Source organism: Microcebus murinus, chromosome 1 (genome assembly GCF_040939455.1).
Source record: "Microcebus murinus isolate Inina chromosome 1, M.murinus_Inina_mat1.0, whole genome shotgun sequence".
NCBI classification, from domain to species: Eukaryota; Metazoa; Chordata; class Mammalia; order Primates; family Cheirogaleidae; genus Microcebus; species Microcebus murinus.
In genome coordinates this window covers 5657721-5681620 of record NC_134104.1, presented here as the reverse complement: position 1 = coordinate 5681620, position 23900 = coordinate 5657721, and the positions used below count along the sequence as shown (strand labels likewise).

The 23900-nt window shown below is 43.6% G+C and overlaps 1 protein-coding gene across 2 annotated transcripts in view; it reads left to right on the top strand.

Annotated features, from left to right (window-relative positions):
- SH3BGR (SH3 domain binding glutamate rich protein) overlaps positions 1-19425 on the top strand; it is a 56937-nt gene extending 37512 nt beyond the window's left edge. The window contains exons 4-8 of one of the 2 annotated variants that reach the window (XM_076000142.1): positions 3734-3808; positions 4612-4698; positions 14062-14091; positions 15590-15719; positions 18338-19425. In XM_076000142.1, the coding sequence (XP_075856257.1) occupies positions 3734-3808; positions 4612-4698; positions 14062-14091; positions 15590-15682 (285 nt within the window). In that variant the 3' untranslated portion in view covers positions 15683-15719; positions 18338-19425. Of the gene's footprint in view, positions 1-3733; positions 3809-4611; positions 4699-14061; positions 14092-15589; positions 16890-18337 lie in introns of those variants that run through there. The other variant, XM_012781783.3, reaches the window with a different exon arrangement.
- Positions 19426-23900: the final 4475 nt, after the last annotated feature.

Genomic DNA, 23900 nt, shown 5'->3' with positions numbered 1-23900 from the left:
AATCTCTATGTATCATACTACATGGCAGTCAAATGCATAATTCACAAACTCCTAGAAATACACTGAGAACTTGTTTAAAAACACCTTTTAATAGACACTTACATTGTGCTTATTATGAGTCAGGCACTACTTTGAGCACCACACAAATATAATCATCAAACTTAATTTAATAGATAATGTGTAGGAAATATGTATATATACTCATATAAAATAGATATTAATAGAATGTATTTTTCTTTTATACTTATTAAACTGTTTCTAAAACTGTTATGCACTTAGTCACAAAGAAAACCTTCATAAATTTCAAAATAGTATGATTTTATAAACTATATTCTTATCCCTAATGCAGAATTACAGTCTGAAAGAGAAATATCATAAAAACTTTTAAGAAATATACACCATTTCAAATAACCCTGCATAGAAGAGAAAAATAAAACGGAAATTGCAAATTATCTAGTAATAAACAAGAGATGCTTTCATGCCCAAACCCCAATATACATGTAAGGCCATATACAGAGGAAAACTGATAACTTTAAATACTCTTATAATTTAAAAAGAAAGGTTAAAAACTTAGTAAGATAAATATTTAACTTAAAAAATTAGGAAAAAGGAAAACAACATTTACAAGTCAGCAGTATGAACCAATAAAAAGAAAAGCCCAAATCAATTAAATACAAAAGACAGAACGTGTGTATCTATGCACGTTTATGTGTGTGTGTGTGATGGATTGCTCAACGATGAAGCTGTGTTCTGAGAAGTGCATTGCCAGGTGATTCCATCATCCTGTGAACATCACAGAGTGCACTTACACAAGCCTAGATGGTATAGCTTACTATTATATACACCTAGGCTAGATGGTATAGTCTATTGCTACTAGGCTACAAGCCTGTACAGCAAGTTACTGTACTGAATACTACAGGCAACTGTAGCACAATGGTATTTGTGTATATAAACATAGCAAAGTTACGGTAAAAATATGGAATTATAATTTTATGGGAGCACTGTGTGTCATTGCAGTACATGACTCTGTGTGTGCGTGTATAATTTACATAGAAATGTAAATGTATATTCAAGAAATAGATATCGCTAATGTGTATATATTCAAATTATATATATAAAGTTTGAACAGACAAATGAAATAGATAAAACCTTCCACTATTACTGGGGACACTTTCGGTTGTGCCTAGATCAATCTCAGTTATGATTACAGAGGGCAAAATCTAATTAAATATTAGTAAACTATATTCAACAGTGAGTTAAAGATAATATACCATCATCAAAGCAGAATTTATTTTATCATCATAATTCATTATGTGAACTGACTAATGGGGAAAAACCATATGACTGCACCCAAAAATACCAAGAAGGTATTTGATACAACTCATCAGATATTCCTAGTTAAAATAAGATGGATTAAAATATACGTAGAAGGAAACTACTTAAATATAAAAAAAATTATCCAAAGGCAATTGTAGGTATCATAATGAACCATGTGATATTGAAGCATCTATTAAAATTAGAAGCAAGAACCATATAGGGCCCATATGAAGAACATAATTTAATTTTATTCTGAATGACACTAACAAATACTGAAGAAACAAACCTATAATATTTCTGGATAGGATGACTTAACGATAAGAAATGAAAAAATTTTAAATTAATGAAAGCATTTAGTGCCATTTTAATCCAAATCCTATTTTTTAAGAACTTTTGGAACTAGGAAAAAAAATCTTAAAATTTATTTGGAATAATAAATGTCTTAGAAGAGCCAAGAAAAGCTCGAAAAAGAAGACTTTGTGCAGCAACTTGCCTTCCTGAATACTAAAATTTATGCTAAAAGCTACAGTGATAAAAGCAGTATGTTGGCATGGGAGCTGATAAATATATCCAGGGATATTTTTAAGTATTTATATATAGAATAGTGTAGAAACAGGTCCATTTATGTATATCTTAACACATGACAAAAAAATCTTAATGGGAAATAATGGTTTAAATGTAGTTATAAGCATAATTTGGCATCTATCTGGAAGAAAATAAATTTAGACCTCTACTTTATATCACATGCAAAATTAAATTCCAGATAGATTAAAGCTCTAGATATTAATAACCAATACAAAGTAATTGAAATATATTTTAGAGAATAAAAGTTAGATAAATTTGTCCATACAAAAGGCTAAAAACTAATAACACTCCCAAATTTATAAAAAATTATAGGCTTGAAATAAACAATTGTAACATGTAACAAATGGCTAAAATTTCTATTAAATCAAGAACTTTTAAAAATTGATAATAAAAGAACACAAGTAAAAAATGGGCAAACATATAAAAGGTAATTATCTGAACAGGAAAAGATGAAGTAGCTAAACATTCATAAAAAATGTGCCTTTCCTTTCCGGTAATCAGGAAAATGTAAATGAAGACAAAATGAAATTCTGCCTTGTCCTCAACATATTGATAAAGATTAGAAAGAGCAGTGATCTGTCCTGGTAGGACGACAGGGAGGGGACATTCACGCACCACTGCAGGAATGTGAATGGCTGTCACGTTTTTGAAAAGTAACCTAATAAAAATAACTTCACCTTTTTATTCAGCTTTGTCTAGTGTTATTTGTAGAGGGACAACTACATAAACATTCTGATCATCTGTCGATTGGGAAATGTTTTAATAAATCATATCTTTAATATTAAGCAGATGCTAAAAAGAATGTGTTAGAACCGTATGAATTAACCTAGATGAATGCTCATGACATATGAAGCTAAAAAATGAAGTTGTGCATAGTGTGTTCCCATTTCCACTAACAAAAAAAACCAAAAATAAAAAATAACAACCACTCATGCCTGTAATCCTGGCACTGTGGGAGGCTGAGGCGGGCTGATTGCTTGAGCTCAGGTGTTCAAGAGCAGCCTGAGCAAGAGCGAGACCCTGTCTCTACTAAAAATAGAAATGAGCTGGGCAACTATAAAAATGCATATATAGAAAAAATTAGCCGGGCATGGTGGCGCATGCCTGTAGTCCCAGCTACTCAGGAGGCTGAGGCAGAAGGATCGCTGGAGCCCAGGAGTTTGAGGTTGCTGTGAGCTAGGCTGACGCCACGGCACTCTAGCCCGGGTGACAGAGTGAGACTCTGTCTCAAAACAAACAAACAAACAAACAAACAAACAAACAAACAAACAAACACCAAACAACCCTCCAAAATAGTCTTTATGTATTAGGGTAGAATTAGGTACATACCACATTTTTATTTTATTTTATTTTTATTTATTTTTCTTTTATTTCGGCATGTTATGGGGGTACAGATTTTAAGGTTTCAATAAATGCCCATTTCCCCCCCTCCCATACCACATTTTTAATATTGATTATCATAGGAGGGTGGGACTGGAGAGTGTGCGTGGCTTAATTTGTTCTCTTGAGCTTGCAATGCCTCTGTAATAAAAATAACCTGATATTTTAAAAGGCTGGGACCTACTCCGTAAGTTAAAAGAGCATTAAGTAGGAGGTGTAGACCTAGCCCTGCCCCTGACTTGCAATGTGACATTTTCTGCCTTTCTTGTCTCTAAAGTGTGGGTGGTAATGACTGTCCTACCTACTTAGGTTACAGTGTTGTTGTGAAGATAAAATGTAATTTGAATAGGTTCTTGAGGAAAGTTCTGAATTCGGTTTCATTCAAAGACATTGAAATGCAAGCTATTATCCTCAAGAAAATTCTCCAACATGCTCAATTTATATGACACAGGTGGAAAAGTCGCCCGAGGAAGCATCTTCCCTTCCCAATGGTGATGGAGCAGGAGAGGAAGAGAGCACCACAGAGGTAAGGGCTGGGATCTTTTTTTTTTTTTAAAGACAGGGTCTCACTCTCTTGCCCAGGCTGGAGTGCAGTGGCCTGGTCATAGCTCACTGCAGCCTCCAACTCCTGGGCTCGAGTGATTCTCCTGCCTCAGCCTCCCAGGTAGCTGGGACTACAGGTGTGCACCAACCACCATGCCTGGCTAATTTTTCTATTTTTGTAGCAACGGGGTCCTGGTACATTGCCCAGGCTTGTCTTGAACTCTCACCTTGGCCTCCCAAAGCGCTGGGATTGCAGGTGTGAGCCACTGTACCTGCCCGTGCTGGCATTTTGAACTGTCTTCCTCCATACCTGTTTCTTTAGAATGTCCATTTGGTCCTAATCTTTCTCTCTCTGTCTACTTGTCTGTCTCCCCGCCTATCCATCCATGCCTCCCTCCCTCTGTGCATTTCTACCTTATCTAATTTTCAGTCTCTAAAATTCTAAAGCCTTTCTTCATACAAGCAATGGAAAACAACACTGTGTAAATATCGACTTCTTTGATGTTCTCTTCGTAAACCTTAAATGGGGGAATGGAGACTCCTTGCTCAAGCAGTGTGTTACTCCACAGGGTAGATCAGATCTATTCACTAACCCTGTAGATCCCATCGGCATTTTTGGAGTTTGGCTCTATGCTCTAGTATCTAAGTGAACTAATAAATGGCAGGTCTGTGTTTGCTTCATTTATGTGCTATGTCCCTAGATAAGAAAGCCCCATCGTGGGGGCCTGGTTTCTCCTCGGGCGCTAATCTAAGGTGAGTGTCATCTTGGGTTTCCTTTCTGACCAGGGCACAGAGAAGGGTGAAGACAGCGGAGAGAATGCGGCACAGAAAGCGGATGGGGAAGATGCCGGCAACCTCCCTGGACCCCAGAAGGTGAGTGTTTGCTGTTTCACGGTGTTGTCCTTGGGTTCAGCTCCGCTGCACACTCACTGGGCTTCTGCCGCTGGGCCGTGGGCACGCAGCAGTGAGGAAGGGAGGGGCTTCAGCCAGGGCAGAGGCAGCTAGTCCTCCTGCACCTGTTAACCCTGCGGTCCAGGTGCGTAGAGGGCTAACGGGAGGCCAGGGGAAGGACCCTGAGCCCAGGCTGCAGGCAGCCAGCTAGACGGGCTTTCACAATTTGTCGTGGTGTTGCTATGGTTAGCCTAGGTGCATGTTCTCTACCAAACAAGGGGCCAAACAGCTTGGCCATGACTAAGGACCAACTCCTAGCACAGGCCCGCCCCAGAGCCCTGCCTAGCAGGGAAACAGAGCTAGGAGGGGGCCGGACATCTGCGGGAAGACAACAGGAACTGGAGGATGAAAAGGGGGTCTTGGGGAGGGAAACCGACACTCGATTCAAGTCCAATCAGGGAAACAGCAGATCCCAGTGGAGTTACATGACTAAGTCTAAATGAGTTCCCATTTCATGGGCAACGGGATAAGGTTGGGGTGGGGGAGGGGGACTGTGGTTCTGTAAGCACCAGATAATGGGGTACCAGATGGGCCACTTATTCGAGAAATTCTGGAAATGTGATGGGAAGCCAGACACAGGGAGGCCTTGGCTGCAGAGGGAGCCTGGAGGGGCCAGTTGGGGTGGGTGCGGGCGTCCGGCCGAGCCTCCCTATAGCACAGTTGCAGTGGACTTCTCCACTCGGCCGGTTGTAGCAAAGACCGTATCAAACCCTGATGGTCTGCGTGTTTATTAATTCCAGGAGAGGTGTGGAAACTCTCACAGAGCTGGACTCTCCTCCTTCCCAGCAGATAGAATGTGGCTAGGAAGGGGCTGAGACTGACAGTCACGCTATGGAAACTGGGGGTGCAAGCTAGGCATGCACTGTTTTTATCTTTAGGGATTTAAATTTGGGAGGGGCCAGGGCAGCAAATTTCCTCCTGTTTAGCCTTATGTTGAACATAGATTGCTATTTCAAAACGTTGATAATTTATAATTCTGAAGTTTTTTTGTTTTGAAGAATGACAAAATGTTCAATTTTTTTTTTTTTTTTTTGAGACAGAGTCTTACTCTGTCGCCCTGGATAGAGTGCCGTGGCTCATAGCAACCTCAAATTTCCAGGCTCAAGGGATCCTCCTGTCTCAGCCCCTTTAGTAGCTGGGACTACAGGCGCATGCCACCACACCTGGCTAATTTTTCTATTTTTTTTTTTTTTTTTTTGTAGAGATGGGGTCTCATTCTTGTTCAGGCTGGTCTCGAACTCCTGAGCTCAAGCTATCCTCCCACCACAGCCTCCCATAGTGCTAGGATTGCTGACATGGGCCATCACACTTGTCCAAAAAATCTTCAATCTTAACCTAGAAGTTAGATGGGGTTTCATGGCAGTCTGTAAAATCCAGGAATGATACTTTTAAAATTAGATATAGTGATAGTTTAATTATCTTGTGTTTAAAAACAAAATCTGTGTTTTACAATTTGAACTTTGCATGAATTGCCTAATGTACTCTTACATTATTGTTGATTGTTACATCATGGTTATTGATTGTTACTTTGGAGTTTAGTTTGCTTCTTTGTGACATAGCTACAAATATGAAAAACATTACAGCCCAACCCCTTTGCACCAGGAGACCAGAGAAGGTAGCATTGTTATCTTCAGATACGCTGGCAACAGCAGGGCAGGGTTTGCTTCAGCCCCTCCACCACTGGGCTGGGCTAGTTCACGAAGCGATGCATCAACCAGTTTGGCTGTTCTCTTTGTGACTGCTTTTCAAAATGGCGAACCCTTGGCAAAGTAAATTATAACCTTGGAAATCCCGAAAGGAATTTAAAAAATAATTTCGGTTACTTTTGCATAGGCCGCGATGAAGAAATGACCATTAAGTGAAAGATACTTTTATCGTGGATGAATATATTATTAACATCATATTATCACTTTTCAACCACTTGATAATATTTATTCTACATAAAGACAGATTTTGACTGTTTCTCATTCAACAAGTGACACTTGCTCCTTGACTTACTTTAATTCAATTAAATAGGAAAAAAAAACTCCATGATTTGTCAGCAAACAAATGAAAAAATAATATAATGTGGTTATATTATTGGTTATAATGGTTGGCTTTCATGAGTATGTATGAAAAATAGACTAAAACTGAAAATTTTAAAAGGAGGCAGAAACGCTCTAGTAGTTAGAAAGCGTGCTTGCGTTTTGGGCTTACAGAAGCTACTGGTTTATCTTTCTGGCGTTTGGGTTTGGTGTTAAAGGTTGTGGTGGGAGGACACCTCTAGCTGTTTGCAATGACTTCTCTGCTCGCAGTGCACCCTAGGTGTGGACAGGCTTGTGTGCAATCAGAAAAGCGGGTCCGATCTCTGTGTTTTTTGAACACTGATTTTCAAAGTACTGGACCCATGCTAGTAGTTTCATCTGGATGTTACACTTAGATAAATCTAAGACTTTAACCACTCTGGCTCTGTCGAAAACCGTCTTGGGGCGATTCTGTGGATGTGTCCTTTTTTGCTCCTCCTGGCTCATACCGTGTTTCCCCGAAAACAAGACAGGGTCTTATATTTATTTTTCCTCAAGAAGACACCTAGGGCTTATTTTCAGGGGATGTGTTATTTTTTTTTAAGTACCGGTACAACAGTCTACATTTATTCAAGTATAGTTAAGTCGTCTTCTTCTGGAATATCATCAGAACTCTCCAAACCCCGAATTCCATCCTGAATTTCTTGCGACTCTGTTTCCTTTAGAACCATTGGCCCCAATCTCTCATGTCGAGCACTAGAGCTCTCATGGGGCAGAGGAGAAGGGCTGCTCGTCTTCTTACCGCTCCGCGATAGCATGCACGGGTTGTGCAGATGCGCTGCGTAGCCACGCCCGTCACTAGGGCTTATTTTCGGGGTAGGGCTTATATTGCACAAATGCTTAGAAATCCTGCTAGGGCTTATTTTATGGGTAGGTCTTACTTTGGGGGAAACACGGTAGCTAGACACCAGGGCGCCCTGAGCTTTCCCCCTTAGCTGGATGTGAAGCTTAGAACATCAGCGGGCCTACATTTGGTTCCAAGTTTCGCGGTCAGGGGACGTCTGCTTCCTTTACTTCTCTAACTGTCTCCCTTCCGGCTTCATGCCCCATCTAGAGGGTGGCAAGACATTCAGACCAGGTGGGGTGTGAGACCCTCTCCTTCCAGGGGTCTTCACGGCCATCCTGGAGCCATCAGTGGTGACCAGGCAGGACCCAGCTCTGGTTCTGTGGCCAAGGTGGCCTTTCTGCTGCCTGTCCCCTGGCGCGGGGCAGGCCCTCTGCTCTGGCTGGACACGCACCTGCCCCTCGCAGCGGTGGCCGGCCCTCTGACTGCAGGTGCTGCCACCCCTGGGCAGAGTGCCCAGCTGCCCCCCGAAATGCCCCAGCGGCCCCCGGCTCGGCTTCTGCATGCGAGCAGGGCCTGGCGTGCCCCTCCTGGAAGCCCCGTCTCTCCTCAGTCTGGCCGCTCAGTCCTGCCCGCTCCCGGCCCTGAGCCCCGAGCTCTTTTGTTTTCGGGGCGCACCTGCTTCATTGCCTCTGCTGGCCCAGGGGTTTGCAAATCAAGTCCCATAGTTTCCTCCCTCGGGCTGGGGAGCCCGACGGGGTGGAGTGTGGGAGAGGAAACAACTCGAACTCCCCCTCCCAAGCTCAGTGTAGTAGGAGGGACAAAACAGAGATTCATGTCCTGGCATTCAGCTGCACTTGTTAGGAGAATGAATAAAAAACATTTCGTTCTGAAATAATTATAGACTCACAGATAGTCGCAAAGACATCCCGTCTGGCCGTAGTACAGCAGCAAAACCAGGAGTGTGACTTGGTTGGTGTATTTCTGTTAACTAAACCACAAACTCTACCCAGTTTTCACTGTTTTTTTTAAACCTGGATTCATATTTGTGTTAAAAACAATTTTAAAGTGTGCAATGGTAAACAACAAGCACAAACAGAAACCCGCCCTCGGGCGGCTGGCAGTGTTCAGCTGAGTGAGGAGCCGGGTAAGTGACCAGTCGGTGCTCACCTGGTCTCTGCTGTTGCACGTGCAGCCTCAGTGCACACTCGTGAGCGCTCAGACCATTTGCATTTAATGTTGAATATTTACCTAAGTGTTTCACATTGATTAAAAAACAGAAACGGAAACAGAAACCGTTATCTCCTTTAATGGTATGGACGTCCCCTGACCACCTCCCCAGCCTAGCTCACAGCAACCTTAAACTCCCAGGCTCAAGTGATCCTCCTGCTTCAGCCTCCTGAGTAGCTGGGACTACAAGTGTGTGCCACCACGCCCGGCTAATTTTTCTATCTTAATATTTTCTGTTTTGATTGCCTGGCTATTTTCTTTTTAGTAGGGACAGGGTCTTGCTCTTGCTGAGGCTGGTCTCGAACTCCTGAGCTCAAGCGATCTGCTGCCTTGGCCTCCCTGAGTGCTGCTGGAATTGCAGGTGTCAGCCACCCATGCCCAGCTGCCTTGAGGTTCTTAAACATGTATATTCCCCACTTGATAACAGACTGGGGCAGCGTTTGGGAGGCCAGGGAGGCGAACACTGATGAGACCATTACTTCGTGCCTGGGAAGATCTTACCTGCAACTTCAGGAAACAGGGGACCTGGTGGGCCCTGGTCTGGCAACCCATGGGAGGGTGAGGGGCTGAGGAGGAGAGGGGAGGTTTGCAAGGAGGAAAGGAGGACGGCAGAGGGTCATCTCTGTTATGGTCCGGAGTGCGAGAAAAGACCACCTTCGAAACCGAATTGGGTCAAATTGTGAGTCTTTATTAGCTGGCCAGGACTACCCCCTGCACCTGCTACGAGGCAGCTTTTACAGGGAGTAGCAATGAGCCAGGAAAAGTCAGCTCTTTTTAAAGGCAAAAACCACACTCTGAAAAAATTATCCAATTGCTCAAGCACAGTTACAGAAGCCAAAGGAAGCCTCAATCTCACCAAGATACATTCTTATCTTGTCTCAGCAGGATTGGGGAGGGGTCAGGAACTTTCCATAGCCTTGAGGTGGGTTTCCTGGAGATTTGACCCTGGACTAGCTGCTATTTTGTCTTGTGGCTGACTGTGTGTAATCCGCCGCCCTCCCCCTTATTTCTAAGCTTAAGCATTCTAGCAGAAACAAGATGGCAGACTCGGAGTCAGATAAGGGTCGGCTGAAAGTTTTCCACTCTCCTAAGCGAGGAAGCATAATACAGAAGCTGATGGCTGGTTATTGGCTGCCTGTGGTCCCCAGGCCCTCACAGTCTCAGCTTCTGGGCACTCTCCAGGGGAGGAATTGCAGACCAGGGACATCTCAAGCACTTTATAAGATGCTAGAAACATTGCAGCTTGTTCATGTTTGTGTTTGGTTGTGCTCAAGGTGAAATTATATTACTAGCAAGGTAAAATGATTTTAAGTTGTGTGCTTTGCAAACGCAGTTATCCTATCCGAGAGTCTGTAAGCCCTTGGCTTGATGGATGATGTGATTATGGTCTGTAAATCACCCCTCCTGGCTTTCTCCAACAGCAGGCTTGAGGGGCGTGCCTTTTCCAAGAGGCGGACGTCGGTATGGGTTTGCGAGAGGCGTCTGCAGGTCCAGGCTGGGTCCCTGGCGTGTCTGAAGATTGAGAGGACCCTGCTCCTGTCCTCTCAGCCCCTGCCACGCTGGGGCCAGCTGGCCTCACGGGTCTCCCACACCGGCCACCTGTCCCCACCGACCACTGCCTGGCACCACCACTGACACTTGTCCTTAGTTCTGGCCACGTGCCACGTCAGCAGCCTGGCCAAGTTCCCGGTGAAAGTAGCTGCGGTGGAAGGTTCTAAGACTTCCCACTTCCCCTTTCTAGCTTTCTCAGAAGAACAAAAAGGTGAAACTACTTTAAGGTGGACGGTTTCTCAAGTTAACGGTTCACACCCTGTCCTAAGGTCTTGCCAGCTCTTGGCTTAATTATCTTTGAAGGAATGCTTTTGTCAATATAATTATTTGCCAACTGTAAAAATCAATTCAAACATTTTACGTAGATGACTTTTAAGGATAGGCCCAATTCTGATAATTTGTAATTCTGTGAGCTGAGATTGAAAGCTTAAGTTTTGTTCCCTTCAATTAAAATGTTGCACCTCATCCCGAGAGGGATTTGAAGCAGAATAGCGTTCCATAAATGCGTTCATTCAAGGTTTTATGGACAGATTGAGCACTGCCATGTGCCAGGCACAATTCCAGGGACTGAGGAGGAAGCAACAAAAAATGACAAAGTCCCCGCTCCCTGGAGCTCATGTCCTGGCAGAGACAGGTGACGCAAAGTCCTCCAGAGCTTGCCTGACCTTCCGAGGCTAAGCGTGTCTGTAAATTCTCTGAGCACTTGCTTTCTCTACTTACCTTTCAAGAAATTAAGGTCAATTCGAATATTGATAAAGAGTGCTAGTTAGACCCCTCCGCAATTGTTGGGGGCTCACCTGTAAAAGCTGAGACTTATATCCCGTTAGACGTCCTGCGGCCCTCCAGGCTAGCTGTCAGGCTGGCCCCATTTTGTTAATAGCATGTGTCTGGTTGGTTCATTTGTTTCAGCTGAATACAGTCAATAAAAAACAACTTGATGTGGAAGAATGTAAAACTTGACATAATCAATAATTCTGTGCTGCATATGGTGAATCTTAATGTGATCCCACGTGGCTAAGAAGAAAGTTAACGTTCTTTGAGATGCAAAGAGTCAACGGCAGATTGCACGCGTTCACAAATGCAATCGTCTAACACGCCTTTGTTGAGCTGACACCTTGGTTCCGGACAGTGGCTGGGCCCAGGAGATCCCCAAATGAGACACGGGCCATGCCCCCAAGCACACGGGCTAGTTAGGGCGACAGACAAGCAAGTGATGGTTATGGGAGCAAATAAGAGGGTCCCCTAACTCAACTCTGTGGGTTCGGAAAGTCTCCCTTGGAACTATCACTGTGCGCTGTGGCCGACGTCGCATGCGACTGAGGATGGCCGAAGTACAGGGTGCTGAGGGCTGAGGCTGCAGGGGAAGGAGGGCCAGCCGGCAGGTCTCAGCCATTCCAAGGAGTATAGATCTGTCTCGGGAAGATGGAACTTCCTAAACATGAGGGTAGCGCGGTGAGGTTTGTTGCTGCTTGGCTACAGTGTCGAGCAGGTGGGAGAGAGGAAGACCAGCGGAGGTGACGATCGCTCCTCAGGAGCTCATTTCCGCATCCCAGGTGAGCAGAGCTGGCAGTCATGGCAGGGGAGGGACGAGATGTGGCAGGACCGGGCAGCATTAAAGGGGCACAGTCAACAAACACACCACTGTGGAAGCAACTCCTGGATTCTGCAACAAGTGCCGGACTCTGTTTCCTTGGACATTATTCCGTGTTTCCCCGAAAATAAGACAGGGTCTTATATTTATTTTTCCTCAAGAAGACACCCTAGGGCTTATTTTCAGGGGACGTGTTATTTTCCCTTCAAAGCCTCAGCTTGCAGCACGCACAGGATGGCCGGGACCTGACAGGGGGAGCCGACCTTGTAGGTGGGGCTGCCCGCACCTTTCCGGTCACCTCTGGGATAGTAGCTGTCACGTTGGGGCAGATGAGAAGGGCTGCTCGTCCTCTTTCCCACTCCGCGACTACATGCATGGGTTGTGCTGCGCAGCCACGCCCAGCACTAGGGCTGATTTTCGGGGTAGGGCTTGTTTGTATTGCGCAAATGCTTAGAAACCCTGCTAGGGCTCACTTCATGGGTAGGTCTTATTTTCGGGGAAACACGGTTTTAGCACTAAAGCTCGGCGTGTCACTTTGGAGTTTAATGCAAAGGTTAGCGCTGAGAAAATCCTCCTGGCCTGACTCGGACCTGGCCGGCTCTGCCGGCTTTCACGTTCAGTGCCAGCCTCAGCAATCCCGGGCTGTTGTTCTGGAACAGGCCGAGCTGGGAGGCGGAAGTGTGTGGGCTTCTCTATGACTTGCCTTCTGTGCTGACTTGGGAGGCAGCCGGTGGAGTAGGGAGGATCGGGAGACGCAGAGGGGTCCCAGTGCTGCCGATGACTTGTCCTGTGACCTTCAGCAGGCGATGTCGCTCCGTGGCCTCAGTGTCCTCATCTGCCCAAAGAAGGGTGAGAAGATACATGTGACTCAGGGTTGCTTTCAACACCCCTGCTCCCTGGGTCCCTGAGCTCGCTGCCTAAGTTGTGGGGCACTAGGAAATTTTAGGGACCCCTCTTAAGAAGCACATCTCTCTACTTAATTAAGGCGATGGTAGCATCTCTGGCTCCGGAGAGGTTTATAATTTTATCACTGCGGCCCCCGAGCCATTTTGGGAAGGGATGGAAATGCTTTTATTTCCTTCTTGGAGTTGTATTTTTAGGAGATGTATATGTAACCTGGTCCTCTTGCTCGGATCTGGTTTGGCAGCTTGCCGAAGAGAGACCTGTTTGAGCTTTTGGTGACCCTACCCACACGTGCCTTGCAAGTGTTTTTCTTTACCCATAAATCAGTGTTTAAACACTATGTGATTCAGAAAATTTATCAGTTTTTTTTCAGATAGAGAAAAAGTTTTTTGGCCTACTTTTATTAATTGGTTCAAAGGTGAAGTAAAGGCATACTTATAAGGGCATAAAAGCAGAAAAGACATTTTTGTTCAAGGTTTTTAATTGCTTGCATATACAGTCTGAATTTTACTAGATAGCACTACAGATCTGTGGTGTGTTTTGGAAACAGAGACAGGATTGTATGTATTACTAAGCAATATTACTAATTAATTATATCTTGAGTAACTAATTAATGATAATGATGAGTGATGGGGAAAATGTCTTTAATCTCCTAATATTCCAAGAGCTTGAAATATAATGCACGAAACAGGCCAGGCACGATGGCTCATGCCTGTATTCTTCTGGTTTCGGGAGGCTGAGGGCAGGGGGACTGCTTGAGCTCAGGAGTCCAAGACCAGCATGAGTAAGACCTCATCTCTACTAAAAACAGAAAAATAAGCTTGGTGTTGTGGCATGTGCTTGTAGTCCCAGCTACTCGGGAGGCTGAGGTGGGAGGATCGCTTGAGCCCAGGAGTTTGAGGTTGCTGTGAGCTAGGCTGATGCCACGGCACTCTGGCCAGGGTGACAGAGCAAGACTCTGTATAAAAAAAAAAAAAAAGCCTGAAATAAGTAGAGATCACCCAGTTATCATATCTTTGCTATTTACATATTTTATGGATAAATTAATGTGCTGTTTATTTTGATTAGCTTGTATTTTATTATAGTGTGCTTAATTTTCAGATTCAATGTAAAATGTACGTGAATTCATGTTTCTTTCTTTAATTTCGATTTATGAACCGAAGGAAGGAGAGGGAGAGACAGCAACAGAAGAGGTACGGTGTGCCATCTTTAATAGTTTTGCTTAATCGGCTTGATTAAAACAACTTTTCAGCTTTAGCCACGGTGCCCTTGTTCTTCATAAGACGGGGGCGCTGATGCGGCCCACACACCCAGAAAAGCCTCCTTCGACCTGCTGAGAAGGGATGGAAGTCGGGGCAAGTCTGTCCAGGGGAGGTGGGTAGAGAAGCAGGGCTTGGCCGGGACCTCTGGGCCTCTGGGCTGCAGGCGTGTTCTGCGGTTTCTCACTGACCGCAGGCCAGGCTGGGCCAGGGCAGTCGGTGGGAGATTCCTTCTCCTGCCTGCTTTTATGTTTTTGAACATTTTTGGACTGATCACTTTAAAATGCTAATGAGAGAACTAAAGAAAAAGTTGAGAGCACAAGGCTAGGGAGAATAATTTACCGAAAGTCTCATGTATTGTCTAGGCGTTTCAACACAGGGTCATCAACATCAGAGTCCCAAATGTCAAAAGAAATCCCTCCCCCCCCCAAAAAAAAACTCTTGTTAATTTCTGAAATTACAAAATAATTCATGATATTTATGGAAAATTTAGAAAATACAGATAAAAGAAAAAAATGAAAATAGCTTACAAACCCCATTACCCAGAGATGACCACTCGCTATACACACACACATGCACATGTAATTATCAAATCTTGGTGAATACTCTTTTGTAATCTACTATTTTTCATGTAATGTATCTGTACATTTGGGATTTAAATTTAGTACATTTACTACTCTTTGGGAGAGTAGTAAATATAAATCTGTGTCTTTATTTTTAATGCTAACATATCAAACTAATCCCTATTCTTAGACCTAAAGGTTATTTCTAACTTATTCTACATCATGATTTTTCATTATTTACAAGTGATGTCTTTCCAATAATTATTTCTTTTGTTTCTCTCTTGCTAGGCAAGCTTCTACTCTTGAAAATCCTATTTTTTACATATAAAAACAGAACAAAAACATATTATTAACTTGGAATTCATTCCAGATTTTATGTACAGGCTGCTGATAACTTTGGCTTGAAAGAAATTAGCTTGTTACAACAAAATAGAAGCAGCTCATGCATTTAAAAGCTCATCCTTTCTGACAAAATTCCATTTGCTGAGATTCTTTTTGTATTTTATTCTCCTAACTATCTACCTTCTGAATTTGTAAAGGTTATCTGATGAGACTAATTTGTTAATATGAGTAAAGAGTACGATTCTTAAGAGAAATCGTGATAGATTAGAAGGAATGTGCTGTTCTGCAGCACGATTCCAGATCACGAAGCCTGTGTTTTGAAGGACGATGACTTTGTGTGTTTGTGTGTGTGTGTCTATGTGGTGTAGTGTATGTGTGTGTGGTGTGGTGTGGTGTGTGTGTGTGTGTGTGTGTGTGTGTGTGTATGTGGCTCTCAACTCTAGTCTGGGATTTTATGTTCTTTTTCTCATTTCTGTATCTCTGGCCCTTACGCTTCTTGATAACAATGCCATTTTGGTTAAAACCAGACGAAAGAAATAACCGAGGAGGGAGAAGGAGGGGAAGACGAGGAAGAGGAAGCTGAAGAAGAGGAGCCAGGAGAGGAAGGAGAAGATTCTTAGGCCTTTCCATGCTTAATTTCTTCCACGTTTCCTCCAGGTAGCTACAGAATTCCGGGGCTGAAGCCCCTGCTTGTTACAGGGTGCGAGCTGCGTCACGTTTACCTGGGAACAGAGAAAGAGCATCCCGGGCACAGCCACCTGTCTCCCTTCCCAGGATGGGGTCTGTGCATCTTGCTGGCGGCCATGCCCCTTTCCAGAGCTGCAGGGCTGGCGACCTTCAGAGGGCCCAGTCCTTGGGCTCCAGGGCATGGAGGGTGATAGGATTTCTAGAAAAGGTGTACCTTCCAGGCAAGGAAGAGTTTTGTTTTGCTTCCTCCTGTTGCTCTGTGTAACTTGCATTTAAGGGAAGGCACAGCACGAGATCTCTTATCAGCATTCTATTATCCAGACTCCTCTACCGAGCACTTGCACGTTTGGAGGGGACTGAAAATTGATGTTCAGAATGATGCCAATAAATTATAACCTTAAAAAAAAAATCACAAAGTTGGCTCTTGATTCATGCAAGAAAATTATTGCCGCCAGAGATTTAGTCATAAGTGCTCGATATTACATTTTCATTTATTAAATATTAATCAGAACAGTCCTGTGGAAACACTGGACTATGGTGGAGTCGCTTTAGGTATCTTTCACAAGTAAGCTTTTGCTGCTTGTAGCAAAAATAATTGCTACTCTTAACAGCTGGGTAAGTGCCACATAATTCATACTTATTAAGTGTTAAAGAGATGATAGGACCTGATGATAATGGAGGGTATGCTTAAATATTGTAAGGCTTATAAATAAGACAGGATGTACGAAAACACCTGAAGACCATTCAGTGGTATAAAAGTATCTGGCTTTACCAGATATTTGGCACGTGTCTGTGTGTATGTTGCGTTATTATCAATATGGTCTTGCAACTTTTTTTGTTTGAGGTGGAGTTTATTCTCTAGGGCAGTGATGCTCACAGTTTTGCTCTAGGGCTATAAGAGTTTTTTTTTTAAAATTTAAATTAAAACAAGTTTTGTTAGTGCCTCACTGTCCATATGATGCCTCCACTGAAAAATGTCAGACAGATCTTTTGGCTGTTTCTCTCGGGCAGCCAGGGAAGGTGATAATGAGGGAATACGCACTCACGAGCACACAGTTAAGGTCTACAATAACACTTGGTGTCTGTCCAGATGGGGCAGAAGGAAGGAGAAGGAAGAAGGATCCCTGGTGCTCTGTAGATATTGGCTAACAAATAGCAATGCTCTATGCACCAAAGCCCAATTTGAATAGTAGGGATCTCCCTTCTTAATATGCTAATATAAAAATATAATAAAAAGCTAATATAAAAATTGCTTAATATATTTTTCGGGCATCTTGGAGTTGGTGAGAGTTGTCATCGCAGTTTGTTATTAGACCATAAAGGTTTTATCATGCACTTGCTTAAATTACAAAGCGAGTCTAGCCCATGATTTGATGTCTTCCCGATGATTTCGTTCATGCTCTGGACACAGAAAACTCCACTTTAAGGACTATTGCTTGTCATTTTGGTCATGATTCCATTTCTAAGGAGTGGGTTGGGACCCATTTTTTTTGAAGAAAATAAAACTGCCCAGGCTACTTTTAAGAAATTCTACCTGCAGAAGGGCAGGAAATGAAAATATGCTGATATTTATCCTCATGCCAGAAACAAAACACATCAAAACCCACAGTAGAAGACTCATAAGCACTGTTTAAGTCTGTGTCTTTTCACTCTGCTTGGAAAGTGCTTTAAAAATTATGCAATTTTAATGTGATAATTATAAAAAAGTATTCAATGTGAAATGGCACAGTTGAGAGAGAATCCTTAATGTGGACAGACGGCTCTTTATATGCCAATTCCAAAATAAAAAATAAAAAAATAAAAAGCAAAGTACAGCTGTGCCTAGCACACTCTGCCTGTTTCTCTGATGGTTCTAGTTTGAATCCAGTCCATAATAGTCTTCTGCGAGACCAAAATGCCTGACAGTGAAGGAGTGAACCAGGCAGCCCTTAAATCCCACCCCTGACCCCTGGAGAGATTCAATAACCTTCTTTAAAATGCTAAGTGGAGATGCAACCAGGTATTCTGCAAACCATTTGGCTTCCAAAGACAAACCCGTCTCCTAGCTCATGGACAGTCTGTGCATTTTATTTGAGAAGATGATTTTAGGTAGAACATGGCAATGAATAGAACTATGGAAGAATTCTCATTTCCCATGTTTGGAATTGGAGTCAGAATCCAAATTGATGGTTAAGTCCCAGGACAAATAATGTACCATAGGAGATGCTGGATTTTATGTCCCCGAAGGTTGCCACTTAGTGCTGTCCTCTAGTCTAGCCAAGGACCGTTGAGATTTTCTCCTCCAGGACTCAGCTGTAAACTCAGCCCCTCTACTTTCCATGAAAACGCAGTGGGAAATTATAATTGAGATGTTGACCCCCTTATGGTGTGTGATACACGTCAGTACAGACAAAGGATATAGACCTGCTTGGTTTTCCACGAGAAAAATATATTTTCCTTTCCTTGCATGGGGGAACCTATCAAATGACAACTAGTGGTTTATAGAATAAAGGGCAACACTTTCCTTGTTATTTAAACAGTGAAGATTGAGGTAAACATTCTCTATCTCTCTTTAACAGTCTTTCCCTAACATTTCCCCTTTCTTCTAGAAAACCCAAGCCGTGAAGCAACATTCAAATGTCTCCCCACAAACCAAACTCCACGAAACACTTTGGCCTGAAGCTAGCACAGCTCTCTCAGTGCACTTGGGGTTCACCGAGGACTTGCTCTGTCTGACATGGTTAGATGTCCATGGATATAGCTCCTTCATCGTAGCAACGTGAAATTAAATGTGAACGTAGCATGTGCATACTTCCATGTGCCTGACACTGACATTCTTGGCCTTTGCTAAGTTTTTTTTTTTTTTTTTTTGCTTTGCATGACTAGACCTTCTTATTAATACTCCGAAAAACTCCATGTCAAGGTCTCTTTGTGATACAGTGAAAGTATTTCTTTGTATGTGCCTTATGCTACTTGTCTCAGAGTTAGCTTTGAAAATGAAGTGCTTTCCAGAGAACAGTCATATAAATAAAGATTAACAGAAAAAGATCTCGTCCCAAGGAGCGTGATCTCGTTATTCACAGTCTCTGCTCGTGCGCGCCTGCCCTCGGTCTGTCTGTTGCCAAGTCTGCACTTTGCCGTCTGCGTCGGGATGGATGTTTCCCGTTGCGCTGATTTTCTGGTCCACACTCTCACATCGCACTGATGGTCTGGTCGCGTCGTATTTTGTGCCTCCCGCGAGGCTGTGCACATCGTCGTGGGAGCCTTCCCTGCCTGCGACCCCACCGTCCAGGCGTGCAGGGACGATGGCGACGTCTGCAGCCCAGTGCTCTTTCCTCGTCTCTGAGCTGAAGGGAGTGGCTGCTCTCTTCCTCCCGTGCCGACTCATGCGTAGCCATGGCTGCGGAGCCGGGGACTGCGATTTCGCCACCCGATGGCCGGGAGCGTGTGTTCACCAACGGCTGGTCCAGCCCCGATGACGTGCACGCCAGGTAGGTTGTTGCTCTGCCCACCTGCCCCACCTCAGCTCGCCGCAGGTATCTTTTCTTTCCTGTAAGATTTTGCACACGTGCTCTTCCCTGTGTTTCTCCTGCAGTATGGTCTCCCCGCCCTGCCGTGTCCCTCTTTTATAATGATTATGGCAATTCAACCTGGAGCGGCCACCAACTTTTCCCCTCCTGCGCCTGCCTGTTTGTGTCGTTTGGGAATGTGTCCTATGGTTGCGGAAGTCGTGTGGCTCTCGTGAACTCTAGAAAGCAGCTCTTTGCTTGTTACCCTTGTAACAAAAAGAGGCATTTTGAATAGAATTAGGTTATTTTGTTCCAAATCATTGAACTTTAAAAACGTTTCTCTCTTTGCTAAAAATAAGGTAAAAGAGTATAGTGAAATGGAAATTTGTGTAATTAAAAATTAATTTTGACTTTTGATTTCATTGCATTAAGTTATGACCTATCTAAAATGCCTGCATAATTTTTTTTTTTTTGAGACAGAGTCTCGCTTTGTTGCCCAGGCTAGAGTGAGTGCCGTGGCGTCAGCCTAGCTCACAGCAACCTCAAACTCCTGGGCTCAAGCGATCCTCCTGCCTCAGCCTCCTGAGTAACTGGGACTACTGGCATGTGCCACCATGCCCAGCTAACTTTTTCTATATATTTTTTGTTGGCCAATTCATTTCTTTCTATTTTTAATAGAGACGGGGTCTCGCTCCTGCTCAGGCTGGTTTCCAACTCCTGACCTTGAGCAATCCTCCCGCCTCGGCCTCCCAGAGTGCTAGGATTATAGGCATGAGCCACCCCACCTGGCCTTGCATAATTTGTTTTAACAACTCTACACACAAATAGGCCTTAAGCTTCTTGCTGTTGCTTAGAGCTGACTTTTTAGCTCTTTCCTAATAGAATATGATGGAGATAGATTATGCTAGGTGCCAATTTCCCTTGTATTTCTTATATTTTAAAAAATGAAAATAAATATTTGTGCTAATAAACACAGATAACAAACCAGACCACCTATTTAAATAGAATTTATTTATTTATTTTCAGCATATAATGGGGATACCAATGTTAAGGTTATGTATATTGCCCTTGCCCCCCCTCCGCCCTCGAGTCAGAGCTTCAAGCGTGTCCATCCCCCAGTTGGTGTGCATCACACTCATTATGTGTGTATTTCTTACATTGTTTTCCTGAGGTCAGAAAATTAACGTTCTGGAAGAACATCTTTACTTTCTCCCATTTAATATTCTTTAAAGTATAATTGACATGCAAAAATATAATGACCAATGACACCATATAAACAGTATTGGTTTTCTTCTGGTTTCAGCTCCACCTGTCACTCCAGCCTCCAGTGGTTAATAGATCCAGTGGTACAGTGAGGAAAATCCCAAATATGGACCAACATACAGTTAAAGAGTCCACACAGTTTTCAATATAGGAAGCTTCTAGAAATTGAGTAGCATTGTGAATATGTGAGAAAGAATAATTCAAAAGAAGAACCCCAAGTGAACAAGCAAAATCATTTTGGGGGAAAAAAAATAAAGAGAAAAGATCAGAAAAATGGTGATCTATGATGATCTGAAGTTTAGGAGGTTCAGAGTTTGATTTGTTAGTTATAAAGGAGGCCTGAACATTCGAGGTAATTATTTTTTATCTTTTTTTTCAGTTAGAAAAACAACTAGAAAAAGCCAGAGGATGTACTTAATGCCACTATACACATAAAAACAGTTAAAATGGTAATTTTTTATGTTATATATGTTTTACCACAATTAAAAACAAAACCCTCAGCTCCCCCCCCCCCCAAAAAAAAAACCCCAAAAGGCCAGAGACCATTTTTTTCTAGCCACTGAACAATACAGGCTCCTTCCTCAGCACTCCTTGTTTTTGGCTCCAGGGTTTAATTTCCGTTTCTTTGGATGAAAATCTTCCCTTTGGTACAAGGATAGCGGCTGTCATTGAGTTCTTAGTTTTCTCAGTTAATTGTGAGAGGTGGAGGCAGAGAATGAAATGGGGTGCCTGGGGAGGTTCTTGGGGGATGTCTACAAATGTTTTCTTTCAGAACCGGTTCACGGTTAAACTCGAGCAAGCCCCTGGAGCTTGGCGTGAAGCAGCCCTGGCTCATTGTAATAGTGGAGTGTGACCACTGGGGGGTGACAAAAGACAAGCTTCTGTCTGTCGTTGCCCCCGAGGCCCCTGGCCACCTGTCCAAGTTTGGGTACTGTAAGTTGAAATCAGAAGGTGACAATAAAGGTATTTGTCAACCAGGTGGAGGAAAAACAAAAAAACCCCTCCACCCCAGTTGGTGAACTAATTAGTGTCTCATTTATAATGCTTTTATCCAAGATAACTTATTTTGGGCAAAATGTGCATTGATTGTTTGGATTTCACACTCTTGCATCGTACAAAAGGAGTCTAAACTCAGTGGAGGACTGACTGCATATTGACCATTTTGGTAAATATACAGCATCTTCCTTTAGTCTAGAATGGCTCTATCATTATAGAAGTATAAACAGAACCGAGATTGGAGAAGGGGACGATTATCCTACTCGGCTGCAAGACTTTGAGTCCTAATAGAACATATGTCCAGATATATGGAAATATGTTCATGACCCTAACACAGGCATGCCTTTCATAATTGTCTAGGGTCCTTGGCGTTTTTGCCGCTTTGTTTTGGAAGGACTTTCTTGGAAGTAGAAAAACCGAGTTGAGAAATCTTTAAAATTTATCAATAGTGTGTCGAGTTGTCTTCTAAACTGGAAATTCAGAGGTTGTTCAAAGATGCAGTAACATTGTCAGGCGTGGAAGATTGCAGGTGGGACGGGCTCAGCCGGGCGGATGTGAGTAGCACAGAGGGACGTGGGTGAGGGCTCGACTCCCGGGACTCTGTGCAAGTCCAGCGTCCTGCAGGCTCAGCTTGGCTCAGCGCGGGAGAGCCAAGCCTGCTCCCAGGCGCACTCCTGTGAATCAGGCCCACGCTCTAGGATTAAAATCAGGTTATGGCCTTCCGTGCTGTTTTTATTCGCTGACACTGATTGAGAGCTCGCCACGAGTCGGGCTGTGTATCCAGGGCTTCATGTAATGGCTACAGGGACCCAGGAGGTGGACACCACCCTCATTTGACGGATGAGGAAACAGGCACGGGGCATTCAGTTCTCTGGAAATGGCCGAGCTGGAGCTGAGATGTACCTGTGTCCTTCTCCAAATCCAGAAACAGTCTCTGCCGAGGCTCTTCCTTCCCTGTCCTGGGCCACAGCCCCGTCCCCCCACGGTGCCTGGCTGGGCAGAGGGCATTGTGCGCCTCTGTCCTGCGTCTCCTTGGGTCTGTGCATTCTGCCTTTAGACTCTCTGAAGCAAGACGTCTCGAGCTTCTTGCCTGTGAGCCGCCTACTTTGTTTTCCTAGTTGAACTGTCAGAGGGCGGTTCCATCACCTTCCTCTTGCAGCTCTTTGGGTTGCCCGCCGTGGCCACCGCCTGCTGCAGATATAGAAGGAATTAAATCACGGTCAGCCCACAGAGGTCTCTAGAAATTGACCAGCGGCTTCAGATCCCAAAGTCTTAGGTTGCAGGGAGCAAAAACTAAAATCGCCACCTGCCTTTTCCATTCTGGCTGTCCTTGGGTACATCCTGCTCACTGATGCTGCAGGACAAGGATGCACCCAGATCTCATTTGGTGCTTAGCTGTCAACTGCCACCAATGACATGCCGTGTCCCAGCCAGCCCCTCAGGGTGTCTTCAGCCGAGGGAACGGGTCCTTCTGCCTTCTAGCTGAGGATTCCTTAATGAGCTGAAATACATCTTAGTCCTAGCAAATGAATTTCAGTTTGTTTTGTTTCTCTCTAGTATTTTAAAAAATATATTTGCTCGTCTACACCTGGGAAGAAACAAAAGTTGTCTGGAGAGAAAAACAAAGGTTATATTAAAAACATCACATTCATAGTCTAATTTCTACTTAGAGTTGTTAAAAATAAAGTGGCGAGAAATGCAACCTGGTTTTATTTTTCTCTAAGGAGTAGAGATGTTTTTCTCTAGCCTTTAACTTGATTCATAAAGAGATGTAAACCTCGAAATAATATTAGATCGACTAATAACTCCTTGATGGTGTTTCAGGGCGGTTAGAAGTAGGATTTCCACGGTTCAGGGAGCTTCTCTCTGAAACATTTAGGGAGGAGAAGACTGGCTGGGGGTGCTGAGTGCTCAGTGGACACACCTGTCCTTGCTTCTCCATGTGGGGTGAATTCCTGAGAAGTATTAATAGTTTGTTCCTGTCTGTGGCTGAATATGGCCTTACCTGAGCATGTTTATTCATACTGCTGTTGATGGGCATTGCAGTCATTTATAGTTTGGGGATATTTTGAATAAAGCCGTCACAAACATTTGTGGACAAGTATTTTTGTGCATGCATGTTTTTATTTCTTTTGAGTAAATACCAAGGTAGTAAATTGAGATTGTCATTTTTTTGAGGACAAAATCCACATCCCATTCACGTTTGTGCCCCAGAGGGCAGTGCCTTGAGCCTAAGTGTGAAGTGAACTTCTTGGTGGGAAAAGGGAATGACTATTTAGTGCGTGTTTACTGATTGCCAGATACCCTTTGAAAGGTTTTTCATATATTGTCATATTTAGTCCTTTTAACAACCATATGCCAGACGTGTTTTTTTTTTTTTTTTTTTTTTTTTTTTTTTTTTTGA